Source organism: Megascapheus bottae, chromosome 2, assembly GCF_031878675.1.
Source record: "Megascapheus bottae isolate mThoBot1 chromosome 2, mThoBot2.hap1, whole genome shotgun sequence".
NCBI lineage: Eukaryota > Metazoa > Chordata > Mammalia > Rodentia > Geomyidae > Megascapheus > Megascapheus bottae.
Window position 1 is genome coordinate 82,422,181 of NC_143510.1, and position 12,556 is coordinate 82,434,736.

General features: G+C 37.6%; 1 protein-coding gene across 1 annotated transcript in view; it reads left to right on the forward strand.

Moving 5' to 3' along the window:
• Nucleotides 1-12,556, forward strand: part of Mybpc1 (myosin binding protein C1) — a 90,312-nt gene that overhangs the window by 44,465 nt on the left and 33,291 nt on the right. The window contains 6 exon segments of the mRNA XM_090328499.1: nucleotides 2,020-2,186; nucleotides 4,320-4,452; nucleotides 6,934-7,058; nucleotides 7,956-8,061; nucleotides 10,161-10,327; nucleotides 11,819-11,981. Of these exon segments, the coding sequence (XP_090184625.1) occupies nucleotides 2,020-2,186; nucleotides 4,320-4,452; nucleotides 6,934-7,058; nucleotides 7,956-8,061; nucleotides 10,161-10,327; nucleotides 11,819-11,981 (861 nt within the window).

Here is a 12,556-nt window from a genome sequence, read left to right on the forward strand (position 1 = left end):
GTTTGAAATTTTTGTGCTTTTAGAAGTATACTTGAAGTGTTTGAATATAACTGTCCATAATCAAAATAGAAATTTAATGCAGTCTAGGTATGCCATAATTCAGTGTTTAAGGGGCATGTTCAGGCTGGAATAGGGCAAAAAAATCAAATATTGATTAATTGAGGAAACTCCCCACAGAAAATATTTTGGATATACATGCATACATATTTTAATCATAATTATGCAACATTTAAAAATATACATTTGAAATACAGACTTTTCAGTCTAATTTTTATTGGTTCTGACAAATTATTGCTGCTATTCCAATTTCAGGACAATTTCTTTAAGCTTTTCAATTTCCCCATGTTAATATGGGACATATTTTTAATTCAGTAAGATATAAGTAATGCCATGTGTGAAGGTTATCAAGGCACATTTTCCTATGGGGCTTTCTAGCTCTTCCCATCAAAATTACTAAAGGACCATCATCTCTTCCTTCCATATTTCAAGATATTAGCCTTAGGAAGTCCCTACTCCATTTGGTCAAAAAAGACTTGTATGACAATGTAAAATGGAAATTAGATGTTTAGAAGTTAGAGTGCCTAAAAATATCCTAACATTATGCTAGCATAATATTTTCCTTCCCTCTTCTCTATACTTCTGATTACAACCCAAGAGTTCCCTTCCTTAGTTTGCGTGAGTATAAAGAAGAAAGTCTGAAACAAGAATAATATATGAGACAAAGCAAAAGTGTGTAATTTATCAGTCCATAACACAATGGCATGAATCTGTTTCCACACTAGTGTGTAAAAATGTATTAATCAGGATTTCCAGAAATCAGTCCAAATTAGTATAATTCACAGTAAGAAACATCTCCAGAATTGCCTGGTATAAATAGTTAAGTAAGCTTAAATGAAATCAAGACTGTTTAACAAATGAAGAAGATAATTTAAATTTTATTTCACATCTACACTAAGCTCCTTTTTCTAAAGTGTTTATTCCTAAGTTTCACAGTGAATTTTTGAACTAGAGACAATCCAATATCTTTTAATTCTTAGAATGTTTTAGTTATATACGTTCTTTAAAATTTCTATACATTCTTTGGGGGCTATAAATTTGACAATTGCCCTCAGAAGTTCCTTTCCCTTTGTTCATGGGATTGTAAATTGTTTGCCTTACCATTTACTATTGACATATTTATAATTCATCCTTCATACTTCCAAAAAGAAAAATTCAAGACAATATGTTACAATGACATATGAGAGATTTTTTTCATCATTCTTCTGAGGGCATGGAGGTGGAAAACAATATTGGAGTTTGAAATTAGGGCCTAAAACTCACTAGCCACATACTCTACCTCTTGACTCAGGCCCTCATCTGCCTTCACAAAATTATTTTTTAAAAACTTTATGAGTTTTGCTTTCTTTAAATATTAAAAACTAAGAAAAGTGGCTAACAATGTATATTATCACTTATGTCCTAGGAAAAATACTATTGGCAAACTCCAAAGCTTTGAAATATTGTTTTTGTACTGGTCTATACACCCAAGAGGTAGAAAGAGATTACTTTCATTTACAGGCAAATCTTTTAGTTGTTATTATTAATATTATTATTATTATTATTTTCTAATCCATGAACATGGTATGCTGCCCCATTTAAAAGCATTTGGTTCTCAATCTACTTCTCAAAATGAATTCACAACCCATATCTAAGGTAAAAACTATTTTTCTATTTCCCTAAACTTCACATTCAATTAGATATACTTTCTTCCCCCCGCCAAAAAATTGTTCCTTAATGTAAAATTGTTCCTTAAATTGTTCCTTTAATGTAGGAAAATGAAAAATGTTAGCATCACTGCACATATTTGACCTACCAGCTGGGAGTTTCCCTAAAGCTTCAAGTAAGGCAAGTAGACTTACTTGGTAGCTCTTAATAGAGCTTTTAACACAGCCAATAAAAATGTCAGGCTCACACCTCAGACTTCCTTTGCTCTAAGGGCCAGGGCAGTTACTAAACTAGACAATGGTTCTTTCTGATTAGGGAGGTGAAGCAGCAGGAAGAGGAGCCTGAGATTGATGTGTGGGAGCTGCTGAAGAATGCGAACCCCAACGAATATGAGAAGATTGCTTTCCAGTATGGTATCACAGACCTGCGTGGTATGCTCAAGAGGCTCAAGCGGATGCGCAGGGTGGAAAAGAAGAGTGCAGGTGAGCTGCCAGGAGGTGGGGGAGATGGCAGAAAGAAGCTGATCTAGGCCAGGTGCACTGGAACAACTCAACCTTTACCTCACACTCTCACTTCATTCTGTTCACCCTGGCTTAGAGAGAGGCCAAAAAAGGGAGACAGATACAGGACAGTCCCTCTTTTTGGATAGCCTTTGATATCAGGAGGATCCACCCGGGATGGCAGTGCAGAGAGTGGGGCAGTAACTGATGGTTTCAGGTAGAGTAAGGGTCTTCTTCTCTAACGCCTTTCCCCACACCAGGAACAGACGGCCAAACCCTTTGTGCCATGCCCACATCTCCCTCCCAAAGCCAGGGTTTTTAGCTGAGAGGAAGCACTCTGTCTACTTAGTAGCTGACTTCTCCGCCCTTTTGGTTAGGCATGGGGAAGTTTACTTCTCTCACCCGGTGTACTTTGGTGGCATTTCTGTCCTTTTCCCCAGGGAACTGCGCTGTGGTTTTAAATGCTTCCCCCCACCTCTTCTTCTTTAATGTGAAGAGAGAGAGAGAGAGAGAGAGAGAGAGAGAGAGAGAGAGAGAGAGAGAGAGAGAGAGAGGAATACATTTAAACTGTAGAAGGTTGACCACTAAAGTTCTTTGAAGTTCCCTATAGTAGATAGTCAGTTATTGGTTTATTCGTACATCTGGGTGACAGATGAATCCTAGTGTGATTTATTAATTTGTTAGTATTTGGAGAGAATCTAAAGACTCTCCCTGATCACCTACACTCTATTTCTAGACTGCTTGTGAACTTGTTGGGAAATACTGCTGGGGAAAATACAGCTGGTTATTTTGTTTATTTTAGTTTTGTTTTATTTTGCCAAGCTTAGACATTTCCACGATACCAGAACCCCTAAAATTATCATCTTGAGTCTAGGAATTCATAGTCTCAAGCATCAGTGCAGACACCTGGTTTTTCAAGATTGGCTATATATAATATTATATAAAATATGTATGCACTTATATACTCATGTATGTGTATTTTGTATGTATGTATGTATACTCTCTAAGCTGTCTAAATGAGAATTACATTTAAAATCAGAAAATGATCACTTCTTTTTAAGACCTTTCAAAGAAAAGTGTGTGTGTGTGTGTGTGTGTGTGTGTGTGTGTGTGTGTGTGTGTGTAATGTATATGCAAGGGATAGTTTTAAAATTCTATTTTAGGTCTGGGAATTTGGCCTAGTGATAGAGTGCTTGCTTCGCATGCATGAAGACCCAGGTTTGATTCCTCGGTACCACACACATAGAAAAAAAAGCCAGAAATGGTGCTGTGGCTTAAGTGGTAGAGCTCTAGCCTTGAGAAAGTCCAAGGACAGTGCTCAGGCCCTGAGCTCAAGGCCCAGGACTGGCAAAAAAAATATATATTTTTTTTTTCTTTTTTAGAGGCAGATTTATATAATACTAAAACTTGGATAAGTCTACTATTTCAATTAGCCAAAGTTACTCAATCAAATCCTATTAATTACTGAATTGGTCTTACAAATTCCATAATGAATAAAAACATGTGGGCTATATATATCACTCAAGTGGTAGTATGCCTGTCTAGCAAACACAATGTCCTGAGTTTAAACATCAGTATTATCCAAAACAAACAAACAAAGCAAAAAACCCATGTAATAGCAATTCAAAAATAGAGATGGGTGTGGTAGCACATGGCTTGAATTCCAGTACTGGGAGACTTAGATAGAAGGATATCTAGTTCCAGGCCATGGCTATCCACTGCGAATGTGTCTTACAAAACCAAACCAAAAGGAAAATAAAAAGGAGAAGAAGGACTATTTCAAGAATAATTCCAGTGGTCCTAATCATGGTAGAGAATGAAAAGAAATTATTTTAGAGTTCAGTTTCATTTGGGTGCATATCCTGAAGAATTAGGTCATTGTTAAAGCTTCTTTAACTATTTTTTCTTGGATTTCCTAAAAAACAAAACAAAACATGTAAATTAAAAATTAAACATCTTATTAAATATGTCAGCACAATCCTAAAATGTAAAGGAGAGTCTAGATGTTTTTCTTCTCTGACACTCAATTTTAGATTCTCCTATGTGCTTTGACTGTATAAACTTACCCCATTTGTATTCACAGATTAACATACATTTGTTACTTTGATCTATCAGCTTTTGCCAAAATTCTTGATCCTGCATATCAGATTGATAAAGGAGGAAAAGTAAGGTTTGTTGTGGAGCTAACTGATCCAAAGCTGGAGGTGAAGTGGTACAAAAATGGCCAAGAAATTCGTCCCAGTACAAAGTAAGTGACTGTGCATGTCATAAATGATCAATAAAAATAGAAGCAGATAAATGAATAAGTAAACTCCAAAAAGTAATGTGGGATTAGAGAGGAGCATGGCCTAGTGGTAGAGTGTTTGCCTAGCATGCATAAAGCCCTGGATTCAATTCCTTGGGACCGAATACAGAGAAATAGCTGGAATTGGTGCTGTGGCTCAACTAAGTGGTAGAGCTCTACACTTGAGAAAGCTCCAGGACAATGCCCAGGCTCTGAGTTTAAGCCCCAGGACTAGCAAAAAATAAAAAAAAGTAATTTGACTCAATATTCTGAAAATAAAAGAAATTTTTGGCTTGAGCTTTTTTTTTTTTGGCCAGTCCTGGGCTTGGGTTCGGGGCCTGAGCACTGTCCCTGGACTTTCTCAAGGCTAGAGCTCTACCACTTGAGCCTCAGTACCACTTCCAGCTTTTTTGTATGTATGTGGTACCAACCCGGGTCTTCGTGCATGCTAGGCAAGCACTTTAACCACAAGGCCAAATTCCTGGCCCCTGGCTTGAGCTTTATAATGTGAAATCATACAAGTAAAGAGTGCAAGCTTAAGTCACTTTCCTTGTATTATTGAAGCTACTCAAATCATTGGGCTTTGAAGATGAAACTATCCTTTATTATAGACTGCTTCAAGTGATTCTTAGTTGTTCTTTGTTGCTACAGGTTAGAGGTAATTCATTTGGAGCATTGTGAAACTTCTCTCAATTTTTAAGACAATATAATTTTCTTGTTATGATTAAGGTTTCATACAGAGGGGTGAGCATTTCATAAATCAGGTCATGAGTACAGTTCTTTCTGGACAATGTCCCCACTTCCTTTACTTCTCCCCAGTTTTCACTATCCATTCATCCCTGCCCACAAGTTGCACAGTTCATTTTCCATACAGTATGTACTGAATAGCATAAGTGCACTCTTCACCCTTCCTCCCTCCATTTCTACACAACCATTTGCTACCCCCCCAAAAAAAATCCAAAGCAAGAACAGATACCACTACCACTACCACCACCACCAACAACAAAAATCATGTTTTTATTTCCTGAGTTTCTCCCAATGTTAAAAAAATAAAATTTAAAAAGTTTTTGGAGCTATATATTTGACATACCAACTGAGAATCACACCTGAAAATTCAATGATCTGTTCCATTTCCAAAAGAGCATCTGTATTTGATAAGGGCTGAATAGCTTGTATTCACAATTCAGGCACTGTGTTGAGTATTTAAAGCCATGTATCTGAATAGAACTGAGATGTAATGAAATGTGAATCTAAGCCTGTATTCTGTTATTTCTTGGCTCTCTCCCAAAGGAGGGAGCAAAACTAATCCCCAACGTCTGATAGCATCACTAGTCTATTATGAAACTACTTTACAGAGATCCTCCTCAACCCAAGAGATTTTCGACTCCAATATATTGTTTTAAGTTAACAAGAGCCACGTGTACATTGATAAGAGACTTTAATCCTGGAAATCTGTCACTTCTGCAGTACAATTAGGTGGTTTCCAGTTTCTTTAAAAAATGACTTTGTGTTAATAAGGTTTGTAACTTGGTACCAAAATATCTGCCAATGACGGCCTAGATTTATCAAAACATAATTTTTGAATCTCATGTATTAATATGATTTTTATTTGTATACACTGGTCATAAAAGGGAAGGAAATTTATTATGGCATTTCCATATTGGGAGTGCCTATAGAAACCATAAATTTTAGTTTGGAAAGTATTCGAGTATTTTCTTCTTGAAGTGTTCAAATTGAGATGTTGTGAAACCAACTTTTTCCACCTAATCTATTATATTCTCCTCATAGTCCCAGTCACAAATAATTAAAGTTTGTTATCTCTGGCTTCTACTCCTTTTTCCAAACACCCCAAATCTTTCTTAATGGACAGTCTCTGTGAATATCATTTAAGAAACCACCATAATCCTACAGTTTATGACCAACAGTTATAAATGAAAGTCACCTTAGCCCTTCAATGGAGCAACAACCACTTATTTAGCCACTAAAATCTACTGTGTCCCTTAGGCTAGTCAGTAAATGACATATGCATCAACAAATATAATCAAATCTCTACCCTTAAATATAAATTGATCACTTAAAGAATGGACAGAGTTAAAAATATCCATAACACACTCAACCAACTAACTCTGTTTTCCAACAGTGGGTTGCTATCATTAAACAGATGAGACTTGATTTTTATATGTGCAGTGAAAACCATATCCCGAAGAAAATTATTAGAGAAACATAAAAGCTTATATAAATGTGTCTATGTGCTTTGTATTGTGAAGATGAAAACTGGTTTGTTGTTTGATGTTAACCATATAAAGTACGAAATATGATTATAAAATGAAAGTTGTGTCCTTTACTCTCCAGTGTTATGAAATTATAAGCCAAATTCACTGGCGATAAAGAAAAGAACAAAATCCAAGTCCCAGACTCTGATTATGTACCTCCTATTTGAAACAGATACATCTTTGAACATAAAGGAAATGAAAGAATCATGTTTATCAATAACTGTGCTCTGACAGATGACTCAGAATACTACGTGACAGCTGGTGATGAAAAATGTTCTACAGAGCTCTTTGTACGAGGTAAAAATGAAAACACTTTCTTGCAACCAAGAGCCAGTGGTCCTCCTTCTCCCCAGAGCAACAGTCAGAATGAAAAGCAAGGTGACCCTCTTAGTGCCACAGCAGAGACAGCGGAAAGGCTTGGTTGTTAGATTAACTAGCCAGGGAGTCTATTTTATGCTGGCAGGATCATGGGTCCTAATTATTCACGCTTGTAGAAGAATAGAAAAGCCTGAGGGAACAAAAAATAAATAAAACTTCCATGTAGTATTGCTTCAAGCCAGGCTAATTCTGCACAATAATTATTCTAGTTGTAACTTCTCAGAAAATAACTAGATAGCTAATTTGAAGCTAGTAATGCTGACTTTGTTCACTTCGCTAATCACAAGTAGGAGTCTCTTGAAACCAGCTTTATTAAGAGAAGTATACCAGCGGTTGAACTTAGTAGATCATCATTTACTATGATAGTGTAAGGAGCTAGAGGGACCCCATGAAGCCAGGTATCATTTATTTGCCTTATGTAATCCTCTGATCACAGCTGAATTTTAATATCAACCTTTCATCTAGAACAAAACAAATAGTGTTTATACATTCTCCACCAGAAGTATCTACCACCTGATATCTTCTTTGCTGAAGGAAAGTTATTTGTTTCACATTTTATAAGCTCTCTGAAGTGATAATATAATTGATCTGAGTTCTAAGGAAATTAGAAAAACTTACCTAAGGTTACCTTATGTTGCCAGAAACAGATATAGAAAAGGAAAAAAAACCAAAACAAAACCCACTTCTTACTAACCACTATGTGAGCCACAGGAAAATACTATCCTGCTGCTGAGTTTTCATCTGTGAACAAATTAGGACTCCTGAGAAAAGCTTTGGATATTTCATGGCTTTGATTTCTCCCCATCTTCACATTAGAACCTCCGATTATGGTGACCAAACAGCTGGAAGACATGAATGCTTACTGTGGGGAAAGAGTGGAACTGGAATGTGAGGTGTCTGAAGATGATGCCAATGTAAAATGGTAAATGGTGATGCCTGCCTGAGATGAGTAGACTAAACAACAATGCTTTCCAAGGCGATAGAACAAGAAATATAAGCAAATCATTAATGTGGAAATGATCTCATTTATGTTCATAAAAGCATGCTATGATCTTGGTGTTCTTTACAACTATGCCTCTGAAGAGCAGCTCAGGTATCTGTATATGTAAGGACATAAGGAGGCAGGCACTTACTAATAAATGCTTCAGCCAGCTACCCAAGTCTGTTCCCCTTCAGAGGCATTGGAGTCTCTGTATCCCTTAATCTTTCTACTCTTCTTCTCACCATGCCATACCTACAGTTTACATGGAAGGCACATTTAAATCTTTCATGTAAGTCCTCATCACTTTTTTGTTATTGTAATGCAAAAAAGTAGTTTAGATGGAAAATTACAAGTTGCTTTTAAAAATTAACAACTAGCTCAGCTGTAGATAGCCTGCTTGAGGCTCTTGGGGTCAATCTCCAGTATCCCAAAAGTAAATAAGTAAAATTGACAAAAAGCTCTATCTTGCCAGGCATCACAGGTTTATATATATAATCCTAGCTGCTCAGGACACTGAAATCTGATGATTATGATTCAAAGCTAGCAAAGGCATGAAAGTCCATGAGATTCTTATGTCTAATTAACCACCACACAGCCAAAGTAAAGGTGTAGTTTAAGTGGTAGAACACTAATTTTGAGCAAAAAGCTCAGAGACAGCTTCTAGGTCCTGAGTTCAGATCCCACCATTGGCAAAACAACAACAACAACAAAACCCATGTATTTCTTTTTTTTCTTCAAGGCTAGCACTCTACTACTGGAGCCATGGTACTTTTTCTGTTTATGTGGTACTGAGGAATTGACCCCAGGGCTTCATGCATGCTAGGCAAGCACTGTACCACTAAACCACATTCCCAGCCCCTATATATTTCTTTTGATTAGGCAGAAAGTTCTTTTTTTTTTTTTACATATTTCTTGTGAGTAGCCAAAGGTAAAAATTAGAAGATTCTAAATCTTAAAATGAAATATTTTCTAGGAATTTATGCAGAAGAGTTTATTCACACTCATCTAAAACCATATCTAACTTTAAAAATGTGTCAAAACTGAAGAGCTCTTGTGTTCCTGAGCCCAGGCCCAGGGTTCAAGCCCCACAACTTACAAAAAAGGTGGGGAGGGGGAATTTGTCAAGAGCCTACAAGGAGATTAATATCCATTCTTTAGATTCTAAGATTCAGCCAGGATGTGGTGGCTCATGCCTGTAATCCTAGCTACTCAGGAGGCTAATATCTGAGAATTGCAGTTCAAAGCCAGCCCGGGCACTAAAGTAGGTAAGACTCTTCTCTCCAATTAACCACTAGGAAATGGGAAGTGGTGCCGTAGCTCAAGGGGTAGGGCAATAGTCTTGAGCTGAATAGCTCAGGGACAACACCCAGGCCCAGAGTTCAAGCTCCACAAGTGACAAAAAAAAAGATTCTAAGATTTTACCTTACCTTCATATTGAATATGAAGAGACGATGTGCTCAATCCACTGAAAGTCGTTGTCTTCTCCTTCCTCCTCCTCTTCTTCTTCTCCTTCCTCTTCCTCTTCCTCTCTTTCTTCTTCTTCTTCTTCTTCTTCTTCTTCTTCTTCTTCTTCTTCTTCTTTTTCTTTCTCCTTCTTCTTTTTCTTTCTCCTCCTCCTCCTCCTCCTCCTCCTCCTCCTCCTTCTTCTTCTTCTTCTTTTTCTTCTTCTTCTTCTCTCTATCATGGGGCTTGATTTCTGGCCTGGGCATTGTCCCTAGCTCTTCAGCTCAAGGCTACCACTCTACAACTTGTGCCACAATGACACTTCCAGTTTTCTGGTGGTTAAATGGAGATAAGAGTCTCATGAACTTTCCTTCCCCAGCTGGCTTTGAACCACAGTCCTCAGATCTCAGCCTTCTGAGTAGCTAGCATTCCAGGAGTGAGCCACCAGTGCCGTGGCTTGAAGTGTTCTTACGTGTCTAAAATCTGCCAGAAACACTGTGAGACCCTAGGATAAAGCAAAAAAACAGGACCAGCAATGTTTGTTTCTTGGAGGTTCTTTTAAAGAACGGTTTAATTGATCATTTATGTCAACACAGGTTTAAGAATGGTGAAGAGATCTTTCCTGGTCCAAAATCAAGATACAGAATCAAAGTTGAGGGCAAGAAGCATATTTTGATCATAGAAGGAGCGACGAAGGCTGACAGTGCAGAATATTCGGTGATGACCACCGGAGGGCAGTCATCTGCTAAGCTTAGTGTTGACTGTGAGTAACCTCTCCTTCCATGTTCTGAGCACTGGCTTACCTATACGTTGTGTTTCTTAACCCTGTTTTTGCAAAAGTTTTATGCTGTTTGGTTTCTACTGGTAGTATTTTTTTTTAATATGTAACAATTGCCCAGCACCAGTGGCTTGCACCTGTAATCATAGCTACTCAGGAAGCTGAGATCTGAAGATTGTGATTCAAAACCAGCTTAGGCAGACCAGCCTGAGAGACTCTTATCTCCAATTAACCACCAAAAATCTGGAAATGCTCAAGTGGTAAAGTACTACCCTTGAGCAAAACTCAGTGTGGGTTTGAGGCCCTAAGTTCATGCCCTAAGGCCAGCATACATATACACAGACATACACAAATGTAAAACTATATGCCATTAGAGTTGAATGTCTATATCAGATCAGTTGGAATCTCTGAGAATGGAACCTATTACACAATTAAAAAGTAGAGCAGGGGCCAGGAATTTGGCCTAGTGGTAGAGTGTTTGCCTACCATGCATGAAGAACCAGGTTTGATTCCTTAGTACCATATATATTGAAAAAGTGGGAAGTGGTGCTGTGGCTTAAGTGGTAGAGCTCTAGCCTTGAGAAAACTCAAGAACAGTGCTTAGGCCCTGAGTTCAAGCCCCAGGACTGGCAAAAAAAAAATACATGTTTTTTAAGTAGAGCATCAGTGTTGGAAGGAAATTATAAACATCACTTTGCTATTGCCAGTTACCCAAATAGTTAGGATTCCATGACCATAAAAATAGATAGATATTTATATAAGATATCAAATCCTCATGTTTGCTTGATCCATATGCTAACTTGCTACCCATTCAATATGTAACATACGACTACAGTTGAGCTGAGAGGGAAGTTATTAAAGCCAAGATGATGGAAGTTAAAAAATACTCAACTGATGAGTAAGAATTTATTTGATAATCTGCTTTAGAGGCATGATAGAATTAATGTACTTGTCTTAAAGCTTTCAAATAGGTCTCAATGATACATTCTGTTCAAATTTTCCATAAGAATTAAATAACAAAATGTCAGGGCAACTGGTATACATGCACAATGCACAAATTGGTATGCACACAGAGATCTTATTCCTTCATTGATGTAGTTATAGTATATATGAGTATTGTTTTATTCCAAAACAATCTCAATAGATCCCTTATTCTTCGTAGATTTATGACCCCTTTGTTATTTTGTCTCAAAAGTTTTTCAACCACAGGCAGCTTCTTATCTGTGTTCATTTAAAGCAATCGCAGTCAGTTCTACTATTCTACAATCTAGGCATTTCACCCAGCTCTAATCACAGATAAACATATGTAAAATTTGCATTTCCTTCAACCTTCCTCTAGTATATCTGTTGTATTGAAACAAATTTTCATTTTCAAAACAAGTGTCATAGCAAAACTGATGGCACCTGTGACATGCTACTGTGTGGGCCCATCTAAAGTTTAGATTGGTTGCCATGTGACGCTCTTTATCCCCACAGTGAGACCTCTAAAGATTATAACACCACTGGCTGATCAGACTGTAAAACTGGGCAAAGAAATATGCTTGAAGTGTGAAATCTCTGAAAATGTACCAGGAAAATGGACTAAAAATGGCCTCCCCGTTCAGGAGAGTGAACGTTTAAAGGTTGTCCACAAAGGAAGGTAAGTAAGTCAGCCAAGTGAACCACAAGGAAAAGCTAATGTGTATCTTCACTCTCCCCACTTGAAAATGGCATGATTTTTAATGCCAGTCCTGGGGCTTGAACTGTCTTTGAGCTTTCTCAAGGCTAGAGCTCTACCACTTTGAGCCACAGCACCACTTCTGGGTTTTTCTATGTATGTGGTACTGAGGAATCAAACCCAGGTCTTCCTGCATGCTTGGCAAGCACGCTACTACTAGGCCAAATTTCCGGCCAAAAATGGCGTGTTTTTGTACCCACAGGGAGATAGCCTGTTTCTAGGTCTTTGCCCTTCTCAGTATGGTTGTATTGTCTGCCCAACCGCTATTTGTCATATCTCCACATGATCCTAAATTAGTTTCAAGATGAAACATGATCCTGAATGATCATTTTTGACTTGGCCAAGTATATCAGTTGTCCATGTCCAAGGTTAAATAAGATTTAGAGACTGCTAGGCACTGAGGGCTTGTTTTATAATCATAGCCACTTAGGAAGCTAAGATCTGAGGACTGAGGTTCAAAACAAGCCTGGGTAGGAATTAATGAACAATAACCAGCA